This window comes from Diabrotica virgifera, chromosome 3 (genome assembly GCF_917563875.1).
Source record: "Diabrotica virgifera virgifera chromosome 3, PGI_DIABVI_V3a".
Lineage (NCBI taxonomy): Eukaryota > Metazoa > Arthropoda > Insecta > Coleoptera > Chrysomelidae > Diabrotica > Diabrotica virgifera.
In genome coordinates this window covers 90,126,228-90,149,557 of record NC_065445.1, presented here as the reverse complement: position 1 = coordinate 90,149,557, position 23,330 = coordinate 90,126,228, and the positions used below count along the sequence as shown (strand labels likewise).

The following is a 23,330-nucleotide window of genomic DNA, read 5'->3' as shown; positions in this document are numbered from 1 at the left end:
TTCTGAATATTATGCGAGGTATGTCAAAAAATATGAATTTCGGTCAAGGGTAAAGTACCTTTATTTCTCTCAATATCGAAAATTCTTATGATAAAAAGTTGTTTGGAATTAAAAACTAAGATCAAATATGCAATTACATGCTTCTTATTGAAAAAAAAATTTTTTTTCTCAAATTTAAGGATACCCAGATACCCAACATTGTTTTTAATTATTACAAATATGATAACTCGTTTATTATTCATTTTACGAAAAAAAGTTATTCTTCGTAAAAAGCTTTGCATGGTCTAAAATCTAAGACACAACCATGATATATCAACTTTTATTAATTTTATACGAGGTGTGTCAAAAAATATGAAATTCGCTCAATATTATAGCACCTTTATATTTCACAGTATTTCAATTAGAAGGATGTAATTGCATATTGACACATAGTTTTTAGTTCTAAACAATTAATAACTGTTTTCAATATTGTGAAAAATAAAGGTACTTTACTCTTGAGTGAAATTCATATTTTTTGACATAACTCGTATAAAATTAATAAAATGTGATATCTGTTGGTTGCATCTTCGGCCTTATGACCTACAGAGCTTTTTATAAAGAATACCTTTTTTTCGTAAAAGTAATAATAAAAGAGTTATCGTATATGTAATGAATCAAAACGAAGTTAGTATCAATAAATTTGAGAAAAATTTGGAAAATATTTTTTTCCAATTAGAAGCATGTAATTGCATATTTGAGCTTAGTTTTTATTTCCAAACAACTTTTCAGAATAAGCATTTTCGATATTGAGAGAAATAAAGGTACTTTACTCTTGAACGAAGTTCATATTTTTTGACATACCTCGTATAATATTCAGAAAATTTGATATCTGATGATTGAATCTTGGTTTTGGGGCATGCAGAACTTTTTATAAAGAATAACTTTTTTTCGTAAAATTAATAATAAAAAAGTTTCCCATATGTTTCCAACTCAAGTAGACACGCTGTATATACGTTATCTTCATTTTTCGTTTTTGAAGATCCTAATAAAATTTTATCCTATAATTCTTGTAATTAAATCATCATACTGTAACCTCGTATCACCTTTCATTATATTTACTTTGTCTTCTATTTTTTGTACTAAATGAGAAAAAAACATTAAAAACTAATATTTTAGAAATAGAACTAAAAAGTAAGTTGATATTATTTATTAATACTATTTTTAGAAACTTTTTGTTTCGTGCATCTGAATCGAAATATACAGGGAATCTCAGCTTTCTTACATCTGCATAAGTTCTTACAGCAATTTTTACAGTTACATGGTGGTACTAAGTCTGTTCTTGTACGCAGTAAAACTAAAACTTTCTGGGGCTTCAGAGTAATTATCTATATGATATAGATATAATCTATATCATATAGATATCCAGTGGGTAGTGGATAGTATCCATATAAAGTGGATCTAGATCTTTTGCAGCATCAGCAAGGCACGTCGATTGTGTGTATGCGGCCACAACATAAATGCTCGTTTTATATGCAATGATGATGCTGCAAAATAACTCGATCCATTTTTATATGGATATCACATATTGGCTCATTTACATGCGTAGAAGCCGAGTTACGATCGATAAAGCGTCGAAAAATACTTGACTGTGAGCCGATGTTGCGCCTCATAGCGCGCCATTAAAATATCGATATCTTGACCAAAAATAAACTTACAAACATTTTCTTAAGCTCAAATTATTCCTTTTGAGTTTTTTATCATTATTGTTAATTAAAGTATAAATGTTTACAGCTCAAATTTATTTGAAACCCTTATAAACAAATTAATGTACAATTTTCTTAAGAAAATTATTACTTCAAACGGGTATAATTTTAAAACAAATGAAGATAAAGTAATTTAACAAACTTTGTTTGGAAGCCTATTAATAAAGCTTTAAAATGAGACCTTCTAAGGCTCATTTGCATACGTAGAAGCCGAGTTACGATCGATAAAGCTTCGAAAAATACTTATTTTGCAATTTGCATTGTGCACTAATTTTACAATATCTTGAGTTCTAATTGTTGGATAGTGTGTTTAGTAAACGTTTTTTTCTTCGTTTTTTATTAACGAACGAATTTTATTTGAAACATTCTTTTTGATCTCTTTTAGTTTATGAGCCAGAGCCTTATAAATAATTTATAAACAATTAAATTGTTTATAACAATTTTTTGACCACTCGGATTGAAATCCACCCTCGAACTTCGTAATCAGCAGCCAAAAATCCATAAGAAACCGTTGAGTTTGTCCATCAGAATTGAAAAGGACACGGTGACCCCTCATGGCGCCTAGACTAAATGCGTTTATCTAGAAAACGGTTGAATTTAGCGAGATGAATGTAGTATGTATACCTCTTTAAGTAACAATATTAAGAGAACAAAAGTTTTGATGCAAAAAGTATGTAGAGTGGGTAATAAAAAAAATTTAACCTATTAAATGACCGCTGAAAGGCGTATGTGGTCCCCTCTGGGTAAGACATAATTTTTGGTTGCGAATTTAGATTTCTCGTCCCAAAATTCCCGCGCTTACCAAATTTCAAGTTATTAATCCATGCCTGTTAGGAAATATTCAAGAATAAATAAAATAAAAGTTTAACTTGTGACACCCTGTATTTCGGTTCATAGCAACTTTCGTACTGAGGTAAGTTAGCTTAAATCGACCTATTTTAACCTCAGGAATCTAAGGTTAAGCTACGGCCCATTCTTTACCAAACACCCTGTATACACTAAAAAGAAGGAGAATTGATTTAATTTTAATATTCATTTGTAATTTATTTTAGAACTTCCTTAAACGTCGACGCATCCTTTTCGGATTCAGATTATTACTCCCCAGTTTGCAGTGAAGACGAAGATGAAGAATATCCTGTCAGTACGAATTTAACTGATTTTTTTGAAGTTCTAGACCGGCATGGGACATTTGAGAAGCAGGAAGAAGATGCATTTGGTAATTATATAAACAATTAGACAATTCGTTCACGAAAAACGGATGTGTGATTTACATTATATTGTCCATCACTTCTTAGTATCATTTGGACTATATCTCAGTGATGTACGTACAAATAATTCCGGACAAAAAATTCCCACAAATTATTCCTGGACAAAAAAATCCCCACAAATAATCCCCGGACAAAAAATTCCCACAAAAACTTCCGGTCACATAATTCCCGCAAAGTACCCCGCACAAACCTTATGGAAAATACTCTTTGAAGCATCCCGATAAAAAGTTCTCATGGGCACATCTCGATCGTATGGAGGATTTTTAAGATATATAGGCACAAACTCGGAAAAAATTTCCAATTCCATGAGTTACTGGTTATCGGGCAACACGTAGAAGTTTGAATTAAATAAAAGTACTAGTAGTCTAGGATTTTTTCCTGGCTATCCAATGGCGACCTTTACTTTGACCTTGACCTTCAACGGATGTCATCTTCTAGAGTTTCGAGGGTTTTCGGCATTAAATTGATATAAACAGATTACTCATGGGTTTTTGGGATCGCTAAACACGAAAATGTCATCAGAATTGACCTCCGGAGGACGTGGTGGCCAGGGCTACTGCAAGAGACGTCATCTTCTAGAGGTTGCTAAACACGAATATGCCACCAGAACCGACTTCCGGAGCACCTGGTTTCCAAGGTCAATGAAAAGAACTTTTGTAGTTGCGAGAGTCTTCGGTGCTACATTGATGCAAACGGATTACTCATAAGTTTTTGAAGTGGCTGAATACGAATACCCCATCAGAACAGACATCGGAGTACCTGCTGCCTAAGGCACGTCATGCTTTGGAGATTCGAGAGCTTTCGGTACTAAATTAATGTAAACTGATTACTCACAGGTTTTTGGGGCTGCTGAATGTGAATACGCCATTAGATACGACCCACGGAGCACCTGGTGCCTAATAGTCCATTCTTTCACGGTTTTTGCTCTAAGTTTTAAAGAACCGCTTGGATTGACATGAAATTTGGCATACGTATAGCTTACATGTCAAAGAAAAAAAGTGATATTGTGCCAATGTGTGCTTTTGCCCTGGGGGTGACTTTCACCCCCTTTTTGGGGTGAAAAAATATATGTCCAAAATAAGTCCGGAAATGGGTAAACTGACTAATTTTAAGTAACTTTTGTTCTATAGAGCTTTTTCGCCAAGTCAACACTTTTCGAGTTATTTGCGAGTGAATATGTTCATTTTTCAACAAAATAACCACATTTTTAGACGGTTTTTCGCAAATAACTGAAAAAGTAAGTATTTTGTCGAAAAAACGTTCTTAGCAAAAATATAGCTTATAAAAAAGTAAAAAATACGGTGTACGCGCTAGGTCTCTGGATCTCGTAGAACCAGAGTTATAGCCAATGAAAAATAGATTCATATTCACCAAATTTCAAATAGAATATTTCGACGTGAAATATCCAAAAAATTAAGCAGTTTTTGGGGAAAACCCATTATAACTTTTTTAAGGTGTTTAAAAAAAAGCTTTATTCTGTTTTTACAAAAAGTTTCTAGCATTAAATTTAAGCAAGTTACGCTCAAAATAAAGTTGGTCCCTTTTGTTTTTGCAAAAGAAAATCGGGAAGACCACCCCCTAATTAGCAACTTAAATGAAATTAATCGTTACCGCTCCACAAATTATTTTACTTATATTGTATTTATATGATCTGTAAGTTTCATCGATTCAAAGTGCTTATTTTTGAAAAAATTTGGTTTCAAAGTAAAATTTTTAAAAATTTAAATTTTGAAAAATATTTTTTTTTTCAAAAAACTTAAAAATTGTTAGAGATACCAAAGATCTCGAAAAACAGAAAAAAGTCATATTTGCTTTTCTGAATATCATGTATTTTTTTGTTTTTCTGTTAGACAAAAATTGATTAAGATTTGGTGTTTCTAAATTTGCATACATTCGTGATCAGTGACTCGTTCAACCCCTTTTAACTACAGCCCTTTCAAAAATAATGACTTTGAACCGATGAAACTTACAGATCATATAAACAATACATACACGAGTCAAGAAACTTGTAAAGTCGTAAGAATTAAGTTGATTTGAAATACTAATTAGGGGGTGATTTTCCCGATTTTTTTAACAAAAAAAAGAAACTAACTTTATTTTGAGCGTAACTTATTTACTTTTGATGCTAGAAATTTTTTTTATAAAACAAAAATAAAGCTTTTTTTAAACACTTTAAATAAGTTGTAATGAGTTTTCCCCGAAATGTGCTTCATTTTTGGTTATTTCACGTTAAAATATTCCATTTGGAATATGACGAATATGAACCTATATTTCATTAGCTATAACTCTGCTTCTACTAGGTGTAGAGACGTGATATATACACCATTTTTTTAAAAAATTTTACAGGCTATATTTTTGCTAAGAATGTTTTTTCGACAAAATACTTACTATTTGAGTTATTTGCGAAAAACCGTCTAAAAGCGTGGTTATTTTGTTGAAAAAATGAACAGATTCACTGCCAAATAACTCGAAAAGTATTGACTTGGGAAAAAACTCTATAGAACAAAAGTTACTTAAAATTAGCCAGTTTATCGATTTCCTGACTTTCTTTGGACAAATATTTTTTCACCCCCAAGAGGGGGTGAAAACCACCCCCAGGGCAAAAGCACATATCGGCACTATATCACTTTTTTTCTTTGACTTGTTAGCTATGTGTATGCCAAATTTCATGTCAATCCAAGCGGTTCTTTAAAATGTAGAGATTTTGCAATATTTTACCGTTAAAGAACGGACTATAAGGCAGATCTTCTTCTGGAGTTTTGACAGTTTTTGGCTTTAAATTAATGCAGATAGGTATTACTCATGGCTCGTGGATTTTTGGGGCTGCTGAACACAAATACGCCATCAGATCAGACACCCGGGTACCTGGTGACGTGCCTAAGGCACGTCATCTTCTGGGGTTTCGAGAGTTTCAGTACTAAATTGATGCAAGCGGATTACTCTTGCGTTTTTGGGGTTGCTGAACACGAATATGACTTAGATAAAAGACTTTGGAGAATCTAGTGACCACGATGAATAACACTATCAAAATAGAATATAGTAAACCGATCTTAAAATAAATGAAGGAAAAACATTGTCAGATATAAATTGAGTTTATATTTATAAATAATTAAAAGAATTGAATAGCACAACATAGTTATTTTAATAAAAATCTACAAATAGCAAAAAAACTTTTCACCAATTTGTACGCTTTCTTTGAACAGCAACTTAGCAACTCCGAGTACTCGGTGTGTAACAATTCGTTTGCATCAATTTAGTACCGAAAACTCTCGAAACTCCAGAAGATGACGTACCGTAGGCACAATGTGATTCGTGGGTCTGATCTGATAGTGTAGGTGTATGCATATTCAAGAACCCCAAAAACCTAAAAGTAATCCATTTGATTCCTCCGAAACTCCAGAAAATAACCTGTCTTAGGCACCAGGTACTCCTGTGTCTGTGCTTATCGCGTATTCGTGTTCAACAACCCCAAAAACCTATAACTAATCCGTTTGCATTAATGTAGTACCGAAGACCCTCGAAACTCCAAGAGCCTCTTTCATTGACCGTGGAAACCAGGTACTCCGGGAGTCGGTTCTGGTGGCATATTCGTGTCTAGCGACCTCAAAAAACTCTCCAGTAACTCATTTGCATCAATTAAATGCCGAAAGCCATCGAAACTCTAGAAGATGACGTCCCTTGCAGTGGCCCTGGCCACCACGTGCTCCGGAGGCCAATTCAGATAGCATATTCGTGTTTAGCGATCCCAAAAACCCGTGAGTAATCTGTTCATATCCATTTAATGCCGAAAACTCTCGAAACCCTAGGCCCTAGAAGATGACGTCCGTTGAAGGTCAAGGTCAAAGTAAAGGTCGCCATTGGATAGCCAGGAAAAAATCCTAAACTATACTAGTACTTTTCTTTGACCCAGGGAATTGGAATACCCAGTAAATCTTATAATTTTCCGAGTTTGTGCCTCTATATCTTGAAAATCCTCCATACGATCGAGTTGTGTGTGTGTGTGTGTGTGTGTGTGTTTAGATTTATGACCTTGGTTTGAACCAATTGGCCAGCTCAATTTTTTTTTTATTTTCATAGACACGATTTCCTAATTTTAACTGATATACATTATATTTTAATAATTACAAACATATATTACATACATTACATTAAAAATACATATGTACTAATATTAAACACTATTACTAAATACTTATACTAAACCACTAATTGATATTAAAATTTTTTTTTTCAGCGCTAAGACCTAAACCCGATTTAACCTCGTGGAGGTTTAGGCCTTCTTTGTGTTTTTTTTGCTTTTTTTTTCCTTTTTTTTTTCCTTTTTTTATTTTGTTTTTTATTGTTTTTTAATACAGTGGAACCTCGATAACTCGGATTAATCGGGACCGCGGCCGATTCGGGTTATCGAAAATCCGGGATAGCCGGAGAATGTGGTAAAAATTAATAAAATACAGTATACTTACAGATAAACTCCGTTAGAATTGAAATAACATGAACTATATATAAATATGCACAGTATGTACCTACACATCTAAATTACTAGAATAATTACATGCAAACACAAACGTAAGCAAACGGAAGCGAACAATATAAGACTGTACTACACACAATACAGTCACCACAATCGGAACGATGTTATATTATTTAAGAACAGTGAAAAACAGAACATTGTTTAAAAAAGAATTTTTTTAATAGTCTTTTAGTCTTTTTTAAACAATGCTAAGACAGTTTGAAATAAATATTTAAAGGAATACTACAGACAGGTGCCTGTTGTTTCTGCCGGAGTGTGCCATGAGTCATTTTTACTATCGTATAGTTAAAATTGCACAAATACGCATTATCTCTAAAATATTATATTACATACATTTTTATTGTTGAAATCTTTATCTCATAATTAACTATTTTGATGGGAAATAAGCCACAATTAAATTGAAAAATAATTTTATTAACGTTTCGACGCCCAAATCGGTCAGGGTTAGCCGGAATTCCGGGTTACCGGGGGCCGACTTATCGGGGTTCCACTGTATATATTTTTTTTATTTTTTTTTCTTTTTTTTTGTTTTTTTATATATTTTTTTTAGAATTTTTTTTATAATATATTTTTTTTTAAATATCAATTTTCATATTTTTTAAGTGGTTATAAACAATTTTATACAAATTTATATTTCGTGTACATAAAATGGAATTTAAATTGGTGGGGAGAGTAACTCCTACTGTTTGTAGATTCTTATATAACTGTTGATTCAGCATCTGGAAGTTTGCGCAATCGAAAATCACATGCTCTAATGTACCCAACTCCCCGCAAGTGCAGTTTTGAGAAGTGGCCAACCCTAGTTTATTTTTGTGAACTGGATATAAACCATGTTTGTTCCTTGCTCTATTTAAGGTTTTAATGAAGTGCCGATTTGTAATGTCGTTAAACCACGGTTTTCTATAAATTTTTGGTTGGATATCATGAAATCGTATACCTTTAAGGGGGGGGGGGGGGGGTATGGTTTGAAATATTTAATTTTTTTTATTATTTCAAATAAAAGTGCATACTTCCAAGAATACACTCTGAAAATTTCAAAATAATCGGAGTAAATTTACCAGAGATACAGGGTGTTGAATATCCCTACCTTCGACTCGCTTTGCCGCGACTTCGCGCCAGCACGCTTGAGCGTAGTGAGAAACGTTAAACAACTGTTCGCCTTCTCTTTTGTAGAATATTCCTCGATTCAAAAAACATATTCCAATGTTCATCACTTTACGATTTGGCAGACAAATAAGAAGATGAAGATGCAGTTGTCAAAACTTTAAACGCATTTTTCTCAAAACTGCTTTTTCAAATGCGGTGGACATTGTAACTGAAAAACTACTAAGCCGATCTACCTGATATTTTGTACAGATTTTCTTTAGACAGTTCATGAGGTAACAACGTCGAGATATTTTTCTTTTTTTGCTTATTTTTTGTTCAACAATAATAAATCTGTTGATTTTCACAAAATTTTTACCAAAAATTTCATTTTTTTGATTTCTGAGTGATACCAAAAATTCAAAAATCATTAAAAATAAAAAAACTCGACGTTGTGACCTCGTGAAACTCATAAGCTAATTAAATCTTTTTGAATTTTTTGTTTCGTATGATCGAGTGTCGAGTTCTGATGTCCACCGCAAAATCCATTTTTTTGTGAGCTGCCTGTCAAAATTTGTCACCAATGGCTTATTTTTCAATATTTTGGATTGAATTTTTTTCTAACGTATTCTTTGAATTGTACTTAATAAGCTTATTTAATTTAAAAATAAAATAATTCTACGATAGCTTCGAAAAAAATTCACAAAAATGTGCTTGATATGTTGATTTCACACCATACCCCCTCCTTAAGAGAGATATCATATTCCAGTTGCCATTGCTCCATTTGTTTTTTCTTAAACCATTGTCGTAGATCAGTGACTGGCATTAATGGTTCTTCTATCATTTCCCCTGTTGTAGTAGCATCCTTGGCAAGTCTATCCACTATTTCATTTCCGTTAATTCCATAATGAGCCTTAATCCAAACCAAAGAAATTTGTTTACCTGTATTCGTAAGTAACTGGATTGTTTCTAAAAATTTTATAATTACTACTGATGAAGTGCTTGATAATTTAGTTTGTACTATTTGTACGATCGAGTTGTGTCCATGGGAACTTTTCATCACAATGCTTCAAAGAGTATTTTCCCAAACTAAATCCACTGGGACCTAATTTCCATAAGGTTTGTGCGGGGTACTTTTTTGGATAAAATAAATATCGCACAAAAAATTCCGGACAAAAAATTACCAAGAAATATTTGCTGCCGAATAGTTCTCTAAAAGTTTTCCCGTGAACGCAATCGACGCAAATGTTTTTCAGCCTCAGTGCATGGGAGTATGACAATTGCCATGAAACCGGTTTTTGGCACGAACATAATGATTAGAAATTAATATTGAGCATTAATTGTAATTTCGATTAACAAATTTCGAATTCTGATTTCTTATTCTATCTGGTTTTTCCCAGTACGCATTCATGCAGAAAACTTCAAATTTTACATGATATATGAGTGAGAGTTTTTTCAAAAATCGTGGAAAATATGGGGAATAAGCTAAGGCTGTGGGAATAATGTTGTAATTATTCGCTTAAATCTTTTTGTCACTCCGCTTTGAATAACTCTGTTCAAAACATTGTCCATTCGTGATGCAAATATTTTTCTGAAATAAACTTACGTGCATAGAAATCGGCTCACTTAAAAATTTGGTCATTTTTGATGTCTCATATTTCCTAAACCTGTTGGCCGATTTAAGTGATTTTTTGAACATGTTATAGCCTGATTCTTTAAAAATACCACTGGAATAATATTGTTGCTAAACAGGTAAATTTTCATTGTATACCGGGTGTACCAATCAAACTGTGTTTTTTTCTCAAAGTTCGCATCACCCTGTGGAATATTCTAGCATTTATAAAATACTGAAATTAAAACCCAACTGTAGCCTCAGGCTTTCTTAACATTCTGTTTTTTTATTCATTCGTTTATGTTGGATAATAAAAAAGTTAGGTACTTTAACAACTACACATGTTCTTCATCAATACACGGTGTTTCTAAATAAGTGCGACAAACTTTAAGGGATAATTCTGCATGAAAAAATAACGACAGTTCGCTTTATAAACGTATGTCCTCAAATGTTTCGTTTCCGAGATACGGGATGTTAAATTGTTTCGTACAAACTGACGATTTATTTTATTGCTTTAAAACTGGTTGAGATATGCCAATGAAATTTGGTGGGTTTTAAGACGTAGTTATTGCACATTTTTGACATACAATTAAGAATTTGATATTCACTATTAGCGCGCATACGTGTAATATGACCGATCTTATTAACCGTATGCACGCTAATGGTGAATATATAATTCTTAATTTTATATCAAAAAATCTGCAATAACTATCTCTTAAAACCTATCAAATTTCATTTGCATATCTCAACTGGTTTTAAAGCAATAAATAAATCGTCAGTTTGTAAGAAAAAATTCAACATCCCGTATCTCGGAAACGAAACATTTGCGGACATACGTTTATAAAGCCAACTGTCATTATTTTTGAAGTTATACTTCTTTACGGGCGATAGGAGGGTGAATTTTTATATGTTAAAACCTACGCTCCGGGCGCATGCGCATTATAACTTTGTTCTGATTTGATGTTCAAATGACATGTCAAAAATTATTCAATATGTCGGCTGTGGCAAAGCTGTGGTTTGATTATTTATGGTTGTTGCGTTTTGAAATTTGTGTGAAAAGAAATAACAAACAAAAGTTAGTTAATAGTTATACTGCCTTTTTAAATAGTTTTCATATATATTTTTGGACTTTTGGACTATTTTGGACAAGGACTCATTCTAATTTGGTAAGTAGTTTTTATTATAATCATATTGTAATTATACATTTAGATTAGGTTGGAATAAATTTATTTTCTCAAGAATGGGGATTTTAGAGAGAAATCCGAAATTAGGTCCGATTTTTATTTTTAAATTATGATTTTTTGGCGCAGATTTATTTATCTAGTAGGTATGTAATGCTTTGATTTACATGCTTAATTTGATTACCAACAAAAGTTGTACCAATCTTCATCTAATATATTGTTTTCTTACTGTTTTGTTATATTTTAATATTTTCTTCCACAAAAATCAAACTACATAATTTGATTTAAATTCAGAATAACTGTCAAACAGTAAAACGTTCAGTTGCCCTATTTTTCCACATGACAAATAATGAGTAATTGGATGAGTGAGTCTAGGCTTCGATTACGAATCAAAGCGTCCCCATATTCGCGGGTTCGAATCCCGATGCAAGTTTTTATTTTTTTATTTTTTTATGCATTTTATGATTGTAAGTATATTTATTATATAATTTTTTTTTCAGAAAATGCGTATTTAAAATTTTTGCCAACAATTATTATCGTTCAGAAATCATTTTTTCTTTGTGGCATTTTTCAATGTGTTTGTGTGCGTTTTATTCTTTTATTTTTTTAAATTTTTGGTATTGTCTTAATAAAAATTTTTGGAAAGTAGTAAGTATTAAAATTAGTTTAATATTTAAATAAAATATAAATAAACTGTTTAAAGTACATTATATCAATTTCGTTAAAATCACATAATATGTAATAGAAGTATAACTTCTTACGTGCGTACAAAGTACACACACATTCTTTTTTTATGCAGAATTGCCCCTTAAAGTTTGTCGCACTTATTTAAAAACACCGTGTATTGATGAAGAACATGCCTAGTTGTTAAAGTACATAACTTTTTTATTACCCAACATAAACGAATGAATGAAAAAGCATAATGTTAAGAAAACCTGAGGCTATAGTTGGGTTTTAATTTCAGTATTTTATAAATGCTAAAATATTCCAAAGGGTGATGCGAACTTTGAGAAAAAAACACCGTTTGATTGGTACACCCAGTATACAATGAAAATTTACCTGTTTAGCACCAATATTATTCCAGTGGTATTTTTAAAGAATCAGGCTATAACATGTTCAAAAAATCAGTTAAATCGGCCAACAGGTTTAGGAAATATGAGACATCCAAAATGACCAAATTTTTAAGTGGGCCGATTTCTATGCACGTAAGTTTAGTTTTCTGCATTTTGTTTTTACTTATTTTTTATTATTATTTTTAGATCACAAGGTAGAGGTACCACAAGGCACTACAAATATGCTAGAAAAACGATTGATACTAGCAATAAGAGAATTAATCAATTCATACGTGAAACTTAAACCTCCCGTATCCCAACTAGGATCTGAAGACTTTCTTCTAGCAATCATCAATGCAACAGAATTCTTCGTTGATGGAAAAACTCTCAGCAAATTCATACTTCATCGCACAATTAATACGGTGGCACTAATTTTACATTCCCCTGTGTATTTACTACCGCTTATGAAAACGCCATTCATTGAAAAAATAAGCAAGCTGACCGAGTACATTCACTCAGTAAATTGCGAGATCTGCTACCGTTTTAATTTTGTAGCAAATGAAGTATTGAAGAAATTAACGGAAATTGCAGAAAGCGCTGTGGGAAAGGGGAATCTGGCTCATGAATTACTCAGAGGAAGTGATGAATTCCGAACGCAACTGGTATTAAGCATTATATATGTCGTTGAGTAAGTATGATTCTGCTTTAATTTTTTTCCCTTTTACACTAGTAAGTGAACGTGAAATAAGACCATCAAGTTATGAATACGACGATACCGTGTAATTATCTATGTCACCACCGAATTGCATGTAAATATGGATTTAGGTCGCTTTTATTTGGGGGTGCAAGTCACCCCTTCTCGGGGGATGAAAAACATACTTTCAAGATAAGTCCGGAAATGGATAAATCGGCTAGTTCTAAGCAACTTTCGTTCTTTAAGAACATCAAAGAAACATGAAACGTAAAACATGAAACATAAAACGTGAAACACGTTTCATGAAAATAAAACAATACTGAACAAATAGAAGTCCGCATACCAATGAAACGAGTGTGATTCATGCGTGTGAAACATTTTTATCTTCCAAAGGCGCACACCAAAGAAGCATAAGCGTAAAACACGTTTCATGGAAATAAAACACTGCTAAACAAATAGACGTCCGCATATCTATGAAACGAGTGTGATTCATGCCCATGAAACATTTTTGTCTTCTTGAAACGTGTTTCATGAAATAGGACGTGTTCTATTTTTCGATATCAGTTTCATTGTTTTGAATAATTAATTACGTGCGTAAAATGAATGCCGACCAAGAATTTAATATTGTATTGGTTTCTGTGGTGAAGCAGAACGAAGAGTTGTCTAATTATAACCTGGAGTGGTACTCGAATAGACAATAACAAGAAAATATCGCTTTTTTTAACCAGGACCCACAATAAAACAATATAAATGTTTGAACACTGATTGTATAAAATGATTGAAATTTAGCAAGATGATTATTTAATTCGCTTGCAGCCAAATATTGAGAGTTACCAGAACAGCAACGACCTCGTCATCATCATATTCCATTATTTACTATAGAAATTTTATTTTTGTTTCTTTGATTAGTATATTAATATAGGAAACAGAGGTTAAACTTCGCAAACTCAACACAAGTCCGGTTTTATTTTTTTTTTCTGGTATATCACGGGGTGCTTATTATGAGACTAACTTTTTTTAAAAGATTTGCCCCGGAACACCCATTTTCATTCCTTTAAAGGGGGTAGGGAAAAATCCTACTCCATTGGTAGGGTTTTTTATAAATACATATATATTATGGTTTTTGCAACATCCCTGCGGAAAACTACCCCTATCCCTGAAAATAAGTTTGGCGAGCATGTTTTTACGATTTTCTCATTATCTATATATTTTTTTGAAACAACGCTTATACAGAATTAAAGACCACTATTTGCTCTACAAATAAGGTCCTATGCATTTTTTTCGTATAAGCAACTGTTACGGCACAGTGGCGCCACAAACCTTAGAAATGCTTTGGCGGGCTCCAGTTTTGTTTTTTTTTCGTCACCTATTCATTTTATTAATAAAATACTTATGACAAATAAAAGAACACACTGTCTGCTACATATTGTGACCTATACATATTTTACTTTATTTGCACTTTAAAGCCACAGTGATGGCCCAGAGTCAATTTTTGCATATTTTCTTTATTCATTTTCCTTTTTTTGGGGTTGTTTCGGGGAAAATATGGACTGAATTATACAAATTTGTAAATAATACTTGTACATGGGTAATCGCTGAAAGTTTTTTTACGCTAGTATAAGCGGTTCAGATGGTATATATAAAAAGGGGCTTTTTAAAATTTAACACCTTGTAATTAAAAAATGGACAATTGCCCTTAAATGAAACCTATACCAAAAAATCAGACATTTATTTGTGATTAATTGCCGCTGGGTTGCTTCCTGATTCCCATTACGGTTAGGGAAAAATAATTTTTTTAAAACATCTTTTTTAAAAACTTGTCAACTTTGGGGCGCCACCTCCGCTAAACGGTATAAATATATGCTGTCGCGAAATAAATGTAGGAAATATAGTCCTCTTCATATTTCTATTAGGGAATTTTTTGCAATAAAGTACAGGAAGGGCTACGTTTCGCAAAAACCACAAACTACCCCCTTTAAAGGGATGAAAATGGGTGTTCCCGGGTGAAATCTTTTAAGAAAAGTTAGTCTCATTAAAAGCACCCCTTGATATACTAGAAAAAAATAAAACCGGACTTATTTGCGACGTTCAACCTCTGTTTCCTACACTATATAACATGAAACGGTTTCGTTCTTCACAATTTATTTGTTTCATGTTTCACGTTTCTTTGATATTAAAAAGCAATTAAAGAGCGCCGCCGACAGCAACGATCACGTCACTATCCATTGCCGACTATACAAATTTTATTTTTGTTTCATCGATTAGCATATCACATGAAACGGTTACTTTTTTTTTAATTTATTTGTTTCATGTTTCACGTTTAATGTTTCACGTTTCATGTTTCTTTGATGTGCGGCCTGCCTAAGAGTTTATTTACTAAGTCAATACTTTTCGAGTTATTTGCGAATGAAAATAAATCGAAATTTGGTAAACACAAAATGAGCAAGGACTGCTCAAGCGTTTCGAACGAAAAATTCCTAAGAAGAATATATGGAGGGATAAAAGAACAACGTTTGTGGCGCAGTCGTTACAGCTTTAGAGTTGTATAGAAATTTTGGAGAACTGGACGTTGTAAAATTCATTAAGGTAGCAAGCCTTAAATGGATAGGACATGTAATCAGGCGAGAGAAAGATGCCATAGTCAGAAAAGTTTTTGACCGAAGAGGGCCGATGATGATGATATTCGATTTGGAATTTGATGAATAAAAACTATTTTTCATGAGCTACAACTTTCAGATTTTCGGAGGTTGGTTCTGATGGCGTATTCGTGTTTAGCGACCTTAAAAATCCCCCGAGTATTATATTTGCGTCAATGTAGTGTCGGAAAGTCTCCAAATTCCAGAACATAATGGCATTGTTTATGTAGGGATAGTTGCTCAGCCCAATAGGAAAATGTGTTTGATTCAAATTGAGACAGTCACCAGATGTCCCCACAATTTCTGTCAGGGTCGCAACGTCAAAATGCATAGACACCAAGTTGGATACGATCCTATTCATAACACCCCAACTCGCATACATATTAAGAAAAATAAATATATATGGAAGAATATATTTAGACATTGAATTAATGATGTCATGCTATTATATGTAATGTATAGTAGCATGACATCATTAATTCAATTTCTAAATATATTCTTCCATAAATATTTATTTTTCTTAATATGTATGCGAGTTGGGGTGTTATGAATAGGATCGGTATCCAACTTGGTGTCTATGCATTTTGACGTTGCGACCCTGACAGAAATTTTGGGGACATATGGTGACTGTCTCAATTTGAATCAAATAAATTTTCCTATTGGGCTGACCAAATATCTCCCTATATAAACAATGATAACGAGCATATTAGACAGCCTGGGCACTACGTGTTCTGAGGGTCGATTCTGATGTCATATTCGTGTTCAGCAACCCCAAAAACCCCCGAATAATCTGTTTGTATTAATTTAGTGCCAAAAACCCTCCGAACTCCAGAAGACGGCGTGCCTCAACGGTGATCCTGGGGACCAGATGTTGCGTGGGCCGCTTCTGATGATGTATTCGTGTTCAGGGATCCCAAAATTCCCCGAGTAATATGCTTGCATTAATTTAGTAATAAAACCCCCCGAAACTCCAGATGACGTGCCTAGACTGTAACCCTGGGCACCAGACGCTTTCGGGTCGGTTCTGATTGCGTATTCTTGTTCAGTAACCCCAAAAACTTCCCGAATAGTAGAATATGGCCCTTGATATACTGATTTTGTCATATTTATGTACTTTTGGATGCATTTTATGTACTCTTTAAGTGCAATTATGCATTTCCACTCATTTTTCTATTGTAGACTTTTTCCTGACCAAAAACTTCCCGAATAGTAAATTATGGCCCTTGATATACTGATTTTGTCATATTTATGTACTTTTGGATGCATTTTATGTACTCTTTAAGTGCAATTATGCATTTCCACTCATTTTTCTATTGTAGACTTTTTCCTGATGTCATCCTGAACACAATGCAAAAAGTTAGAAACAAGTCGATGCTGTATTTAAAAATCTATTTATTTTTATAGCATAGTTACGCATGTTCCTATACGGCGGTACCAGGGTGTTGAAATCTGTTAGCCTTTGATACATACTATTACCCTACAAACGCTCATTGATTTAGGCAATCGTGCATACAAGAAGGTGACTTCAAGCAAATTTACCGGTACATATTTGTATGTATCGTACTTGCGCGAGGCTGTCAAAAATAAGTGAGGTTAGAGAAATTGATAAATCATTTTTTCAAAATATAAACAGTTTCAGCTGTTTCACAAAGGAACGCTCAAGTACTTTGCATACATTACAGAAACAAACAAATGAACAGTTTCTTCAAGAAGGAATTATTTCGACGGAAATTCAGTCGTCCTAAGGCCATGGTACAAACCACTAGTTGAAATGGGAGGCAGCTATGTACGCCGTTGCTCCCGCTTAGCGGCGCTAGTGTAGTTGGAGGTCAACATTTTGACAATTCGTGAAGTTTGTATATGGTGTTTTTGATTATGATTCAGTAAATAATAAATTATGGCCGAAAAATACGGATCTTGTACTGTTTGTGCGTTGAAAAACGAATTGAGGAGAACGAATGCGAGAGTTACTGAAAAAAGGAAGCCCTTATCGAATGATAAACTCTGTGGTGCTAAGGCAAATCCGATATGTCAAAAAATATGATTTTGCAGCAGATGAGTTTAAAAGTTCGCGGTGTTGTTGTAATAGTGGACATATCGGAAACTAATTTTATCATCTACTGGTTACATGGGTGCGTTTAGCCATGTAAGGTTGTGTCATCATATTCTTCATCGCTCAATGTACATATTGGCATTAAAAACGAAAAATCGATCATTTTTGACATATCGGGTTTTGCCATAGTACCACAGAACTATATTAATCATCGTCTCGATGTTTTATTTCTATAGCTCAGAGGGTATAGATCTGAGGGTATTTATTTGGTATTGACTCACTCCCGAGTCTGACAACTGTGTATATGATATCTGCCTTACTTTTTTATCAATTTAAAATTCACAAATAAGTGCGCTCAGCATTCATTTTTGTGTTTATCTCATTTAAAAATGTGATATTTTCAAAATATGGTCGCCATGACAGTTGCGCATTTGGTGTAAATTTGGTTTAAGCATTGGTTCAATGGCAGCTATGTACGCCTTTGCTCCCGCTTAGCGTCGCTAGTGTAGTTGGAGGTCAACGTTTTGACAATTAGTGAAGTTTGTAAATGGTGTTTTTGATTATGATTCAATAAATAATAAATTATGGCCGAAAAATACGACTGTTTGTGCGTTGAAAAACGAATTGAGGAGAACGAATGAGAGAGTTACTGGAAAAAGGAAGCCCTTATCGAATGATAAACTATATTAATCATCGTCTCAACGTTTTATTTCTATAGTTCAGAGGGTATTTATTTGGTATTGACTCACTCCCGAGTCTGACAACTGTGTATATGATATCTGCCTTACATTTTTATTAATTTAAAATTCACAAATAAGTGCGCTCAGCATTCATTTTTGTGTTTATCTCATTTAAAAATATATTTTCAAAATATGGCCGCCATGACAGTTGCGCATTTGGTGTAAATTTATATAAAATTGCACATCTTAATCCGTGCGTTTTAATAAATTTTGATCTGAATTTTATAGTGAAGTATTCTATTTTTTACAGTCGAATCTAGGAGCAATACGTAATCTGTTTCAACAAAATGTTTATTGCAGATACGTGCATTTATTGCGGGCACATATTTATCCCTTCTTACTGCTACAATCCGCTTTTTCTCATCAGAATATCTTTGGGAAACCTGTGTCCCGATGTTGTCGATGAGCACAAATGCACACCACAACATTGAGGGATTTTATTTTCTCAACTTTAATTCACACAGCGAAACAAATATGCAATATTTACTTAGAAATATATTGATTTGAAGTGTTGACGTGACCTCCAACTACACGAGCGCCACCTACGTTGAGCTTTCCAGATTAGCTGCCATTAAATGAATTATTTTGTTGTGTGCAGGTGCAGTTATGAGTACCTACCTATACAAATATAGTCCGTCCGCTATAACTTTTCCCATGCGGTACGATTCATTTTCAATCAAATTAAGTCAAAACATAAATTGAAACGAACGTCGATGTGTATATACATTTTGTGTACTATATACTACACACATCGGCGTACGTTTCACTTTCTGTTTTGACTTAATTTGATTGAAAAAAACGAAAGAAAGTGAAACGTACGCCGATGTGTGTAGTATATAGTATACAAAATGTACATACACATAGACGTTCGTTTCAATTTATGTTTTGACTTAATTTGATTGAAAATGAATCGTACCGCGCATGGGAAAAGTTATAGCGGACGGACTATACACGAGTAGTTATATATGTACTTAAATATATTTATTTGTTTTATTCATTGGCGTTTTTTATAATTTTCGTTTTATTTGTTTATTGCAGTTTTGGTTTATTGTAGTTTCGGCATTAATTTCTATTACATACTGTGTTTCAAGCAATAAATTAATATTGGTTATTTTGTTATCTAAAAAATATACACTTACAATAATAACAAACGTGTGTATTATTTATTAAATTGCAATAAAAACTTACGCTCCATAATTTAATAGGTGCCCAAAGCATTTGTAGCGCAATAGTCTGTATCAAAGGCTAACAGATTTCAGCACCCTGGTGCCACCGTATATATAGTAGCATGTGTAAATATGCTGTCGGGTAATATATCTACCATGTATCACGATTTGAAATTACAATACATTTTTTTTTCTTTTAGAAACAAGTCAATACTTTTCAAGCTACTTCTTAATTGTGGAGGACTAAATACCATCATGAGCATTCTGCGAGGAGATTCGATTTGCAAGAACCAATCCATAAAAGGCATTTGTATTCTGGCCTGCAAAAGATTAAAGATAAAAAATCCCAAGGCTGTAGCTATTAAATTAGGATTCGGTGTAAAAGATCAGATGAAACCGTCTGAAAACCCAGTCAATGTTGTAACTTTCAAATTAGATGATGGAATGTGTATCAAAGCCGATAGAGATTATTTGACGAATAAGTCAGATTACTTTAATAGGCTGCTTACAGGTCACTTCAAAGAAAGCAGTGAGGATGAAATACACTTGCATGACGTGAAATCGCAAACTTTGAACTGTTTGCTACAAATATTGACTGATAAAGATATATGGCACAAAGCTGACATTGACACTTTACTGGACGTCATTCTACTAAGTGATGGATATTTAATGAATGACTTGAGTTGTTTCGTTACCAACTTTGTAGAAAAGCACAGAATCAATTGTATGACAGTACCGACAATTTACAGGTGGTCCTTAGAATCTGGATTAAACTTGCTCAGAGTAGAATCGGTAGCTTATGCACTTGTAGCTCACATTCCTGATGTTAGTAGGTTTAAGATGTTCGATTCCTTATTCGCTCTTGGATATTCAGATGAACTAACGGATGACATTGAAAAGCTTCTTCTTAGATACTTGAATTCGTTTCAGAATTAATTTTGTGATATTACTTGTAAGAATGATATTATCGACTGAAAATAATATATTTGTATGTCTAATCATGAGTGTATAATTAATTAAATAATCTGAAATAAGTTTAGCCTCAGTTTCTTTTATTTTAGTTTAGTACACGTATTTTTTTTTATTTTTTACTCCTGAAAAAAAAAACTCCAATCTGAAAGTAAAACAATCCAATCCCAAATCTATCTATAGTATAGAAAGTTTTATAAATTTTTGAATACATCCTTTTTAAGTAAAATAAATATTTTTTAATGTTGTTTTGAAGCTATTTCCTTGTGGCATTTTTATAATTAACTATTTAGATGGGAAATAAGCCACAATTAAATTGAAAAAAAAAATTTATTAACGTTTCGACGCCCAAATCGGGTGTCGTCAAAATACAAAATACTACTAAATTAAACAAAAATGTTGTTGCTTAGTAAAAAATTCTTCTACTAATTTATTTAGTCTGACTCATTTATATCGACAATTTAGACATAATATATTATACATTTTAAAGTAGAAGACTTTAAAATGATATTGCCAATATTTATGCGTTGCGTTCCTGGGACGACGATTACATGAAATCAACCCCAACTCAAGAATATCATTGATAGTCCCCGTTCTCACATATGGTTCAGAGGCATGGACGCTAACTAAAACAGATGAATCCGCTCTATCAATTTTTGAAAGAAAGGTACTACGCAAGATATTCGGAGCGGTTTGTGAGAACGGAATATGGAGGCGTAGATATAACTTTGAACTGCAGAATATCTACAAGCAAACGTTTGGTGGAAAAGATATTATCACTATAATTAAGCGAAATCGCCTGCAGTGGGCAGGACGTGTAGCCCGAGCCCCTGAATCGAACATGACAAAAAGGATTCTAACAGCTCAACCCGTGGGAATGAGAAGACGGGGTAGACCAAAGTTGAGGTGGATGGACGGGGTAACATAAGATGCCGAGAAGATCGGAGTCGGCAACTGGAAAGTGCAGGCAAGGGACAGAACAGAATGGCGTAGACCGCTTGAGAAGGTCGAGGCCCTCTAAGGGCTGTAGCACCAGGATGATGATGATGATATTATACATTTTAAAGTAGAAGACTTTAAAATGATATTGCCAATATTTATGCGTTGCGTTCCTGGGACGACGATTACATGAAATCAACCCCAACTCAAGAATATCCGCCACAAAAAAAAATCATAGCATGTGATCTGTCTTTAAAAAGACAACCTAATGCAATGGTGACAGTAAAATTCTCGCGTTAGAGATTCCATAGTAAATCACGATCACGAGGAAAAACCTCGTGATACTATCCCGACATTGTAAGTATTTGGTCTTACATTTAGTTTACTCTCAAAACTCATCACTGTATAGTGAGGAGTGTGCTATACCTTTAAAAGGACTTGACCGAATTTTAAAATTTTCCATAACGACATCCTCGCTTAGGGAGTAAAACTTGAAGCTATTTGTTCACAAGCTCTTTCCAATTTCGTGGAGACGTTTCGCAGACGTTTAAGTAATTTTTTCTCATTTTCTAGAAACGTTCATGAACAAAGCAATGAAAGGAAAGAAAGGACCATTTTTACCTCATAATTATACAGTGTTTTCGGGGTTTATAGACTGAATGGGGTAATTTCTTCCTGAAGTTTGGTCTGCAACTGCGGCGACATTTCTCCTTAGCCCACTGGTGATGTTCCTCGAATATCTCAGATTTGAGTTATGCGGCATTCACTCCGTCTAAGGGGAAGATTTACTCATCTCACATACACCCAAGATATCAAAAGGATTGAGCTGGGAGAGGAACTTTTTCCGGGTTATCGAGCTCAAGGTGATCTGGACCTATTAAGCAGTACTGCTCTTTGACGTTTTGCAGGTGCTGCAGAATAGCACTTCTTGTAGAGAGGATAATGTGGGCATCTCTTTCTCCATTGCCTCTTTATTCGTACCTTAAGATCTTTATACTGGGTGATTTTCTCATTGTATTAAAACGCAGAGTATTAATGTTATATATCACAACATTAATAGATTGTTACGCTATGAACATGAACAAAATTTTAGTATTCTACGCCATAATGCGTTTTACACGCCTTTATAAAATATGTTTTTTTTTACGTTTAAAACAACCCAACCGTTTGTGACGATAATATAATTTTATCGTTTAGAGTACGCCAATGTATTAAGCAAAACGCGTTTTTATACCGTCTCTGACAGTATAAAAGACGGAACAAAAGGCCTAGTTGGATTATTATTCTCGGTGCGTTGAACGGGGAATAATAAACAACAAGGTATAAGAGGTGAGTTAAGTATATCCCGACCATTTTCCGAAACCCTCTAACCCCCGTCGTCTTGGTGCGTTGAACGATTTCGACGGTTGCATTTACCCTATCCTTACATGTCTGGCGCGGTGAGCGAGATGTCCTTTCCTTATACGTCAATTTCATATTAATAAATAAATGTAATTCCTAATCCACGCGATCGTCGGTATTATTCATTCATGTATCAAATATCGTCACATCGACCCGAACGTAGATGTAAATATTAACGAAATTAACGAGTAATTAAGGATAATTATCTTTTGTACGTTTTGATTTTAAATAAAAATGTCTTAAAAAGCGAACCTTGTCTTCGA

General features: G+C 33.5%; 1 protein-coding gene across 1 annotated transcript in view; it reads left to right on the top strand.

Annotated features, from left to right (window-relative positions):
• Positions 1-20,793, top strand: part of LOC126881194 (uncharacterized) — an 86,921-nt gene extending 66,128 nt beyond the window's left edge. Inside the window, exons 6-8 of the mRNA XM_050645298.1 lie at positions 2,795-2,958; positions 12,677-13,157; positions 19,959-20,793. Of these exons, the coding sequence (XP_050501255.1) occupies positions 2,795-2,958; positions 12,677-13,157; positions 19,959-20,694 (1,381 nt within the window). The 3' untranslated portion in view covers positions 20,695-20,793. The remainder of the gene's footprint in view (positions 1-2,794; positions 2,959-12,676; positions 13,158-19,958) is intronic.
• The last annotated feature ends 2,537 nt before the right edge of the window (positions 20,794-23,330 follow it).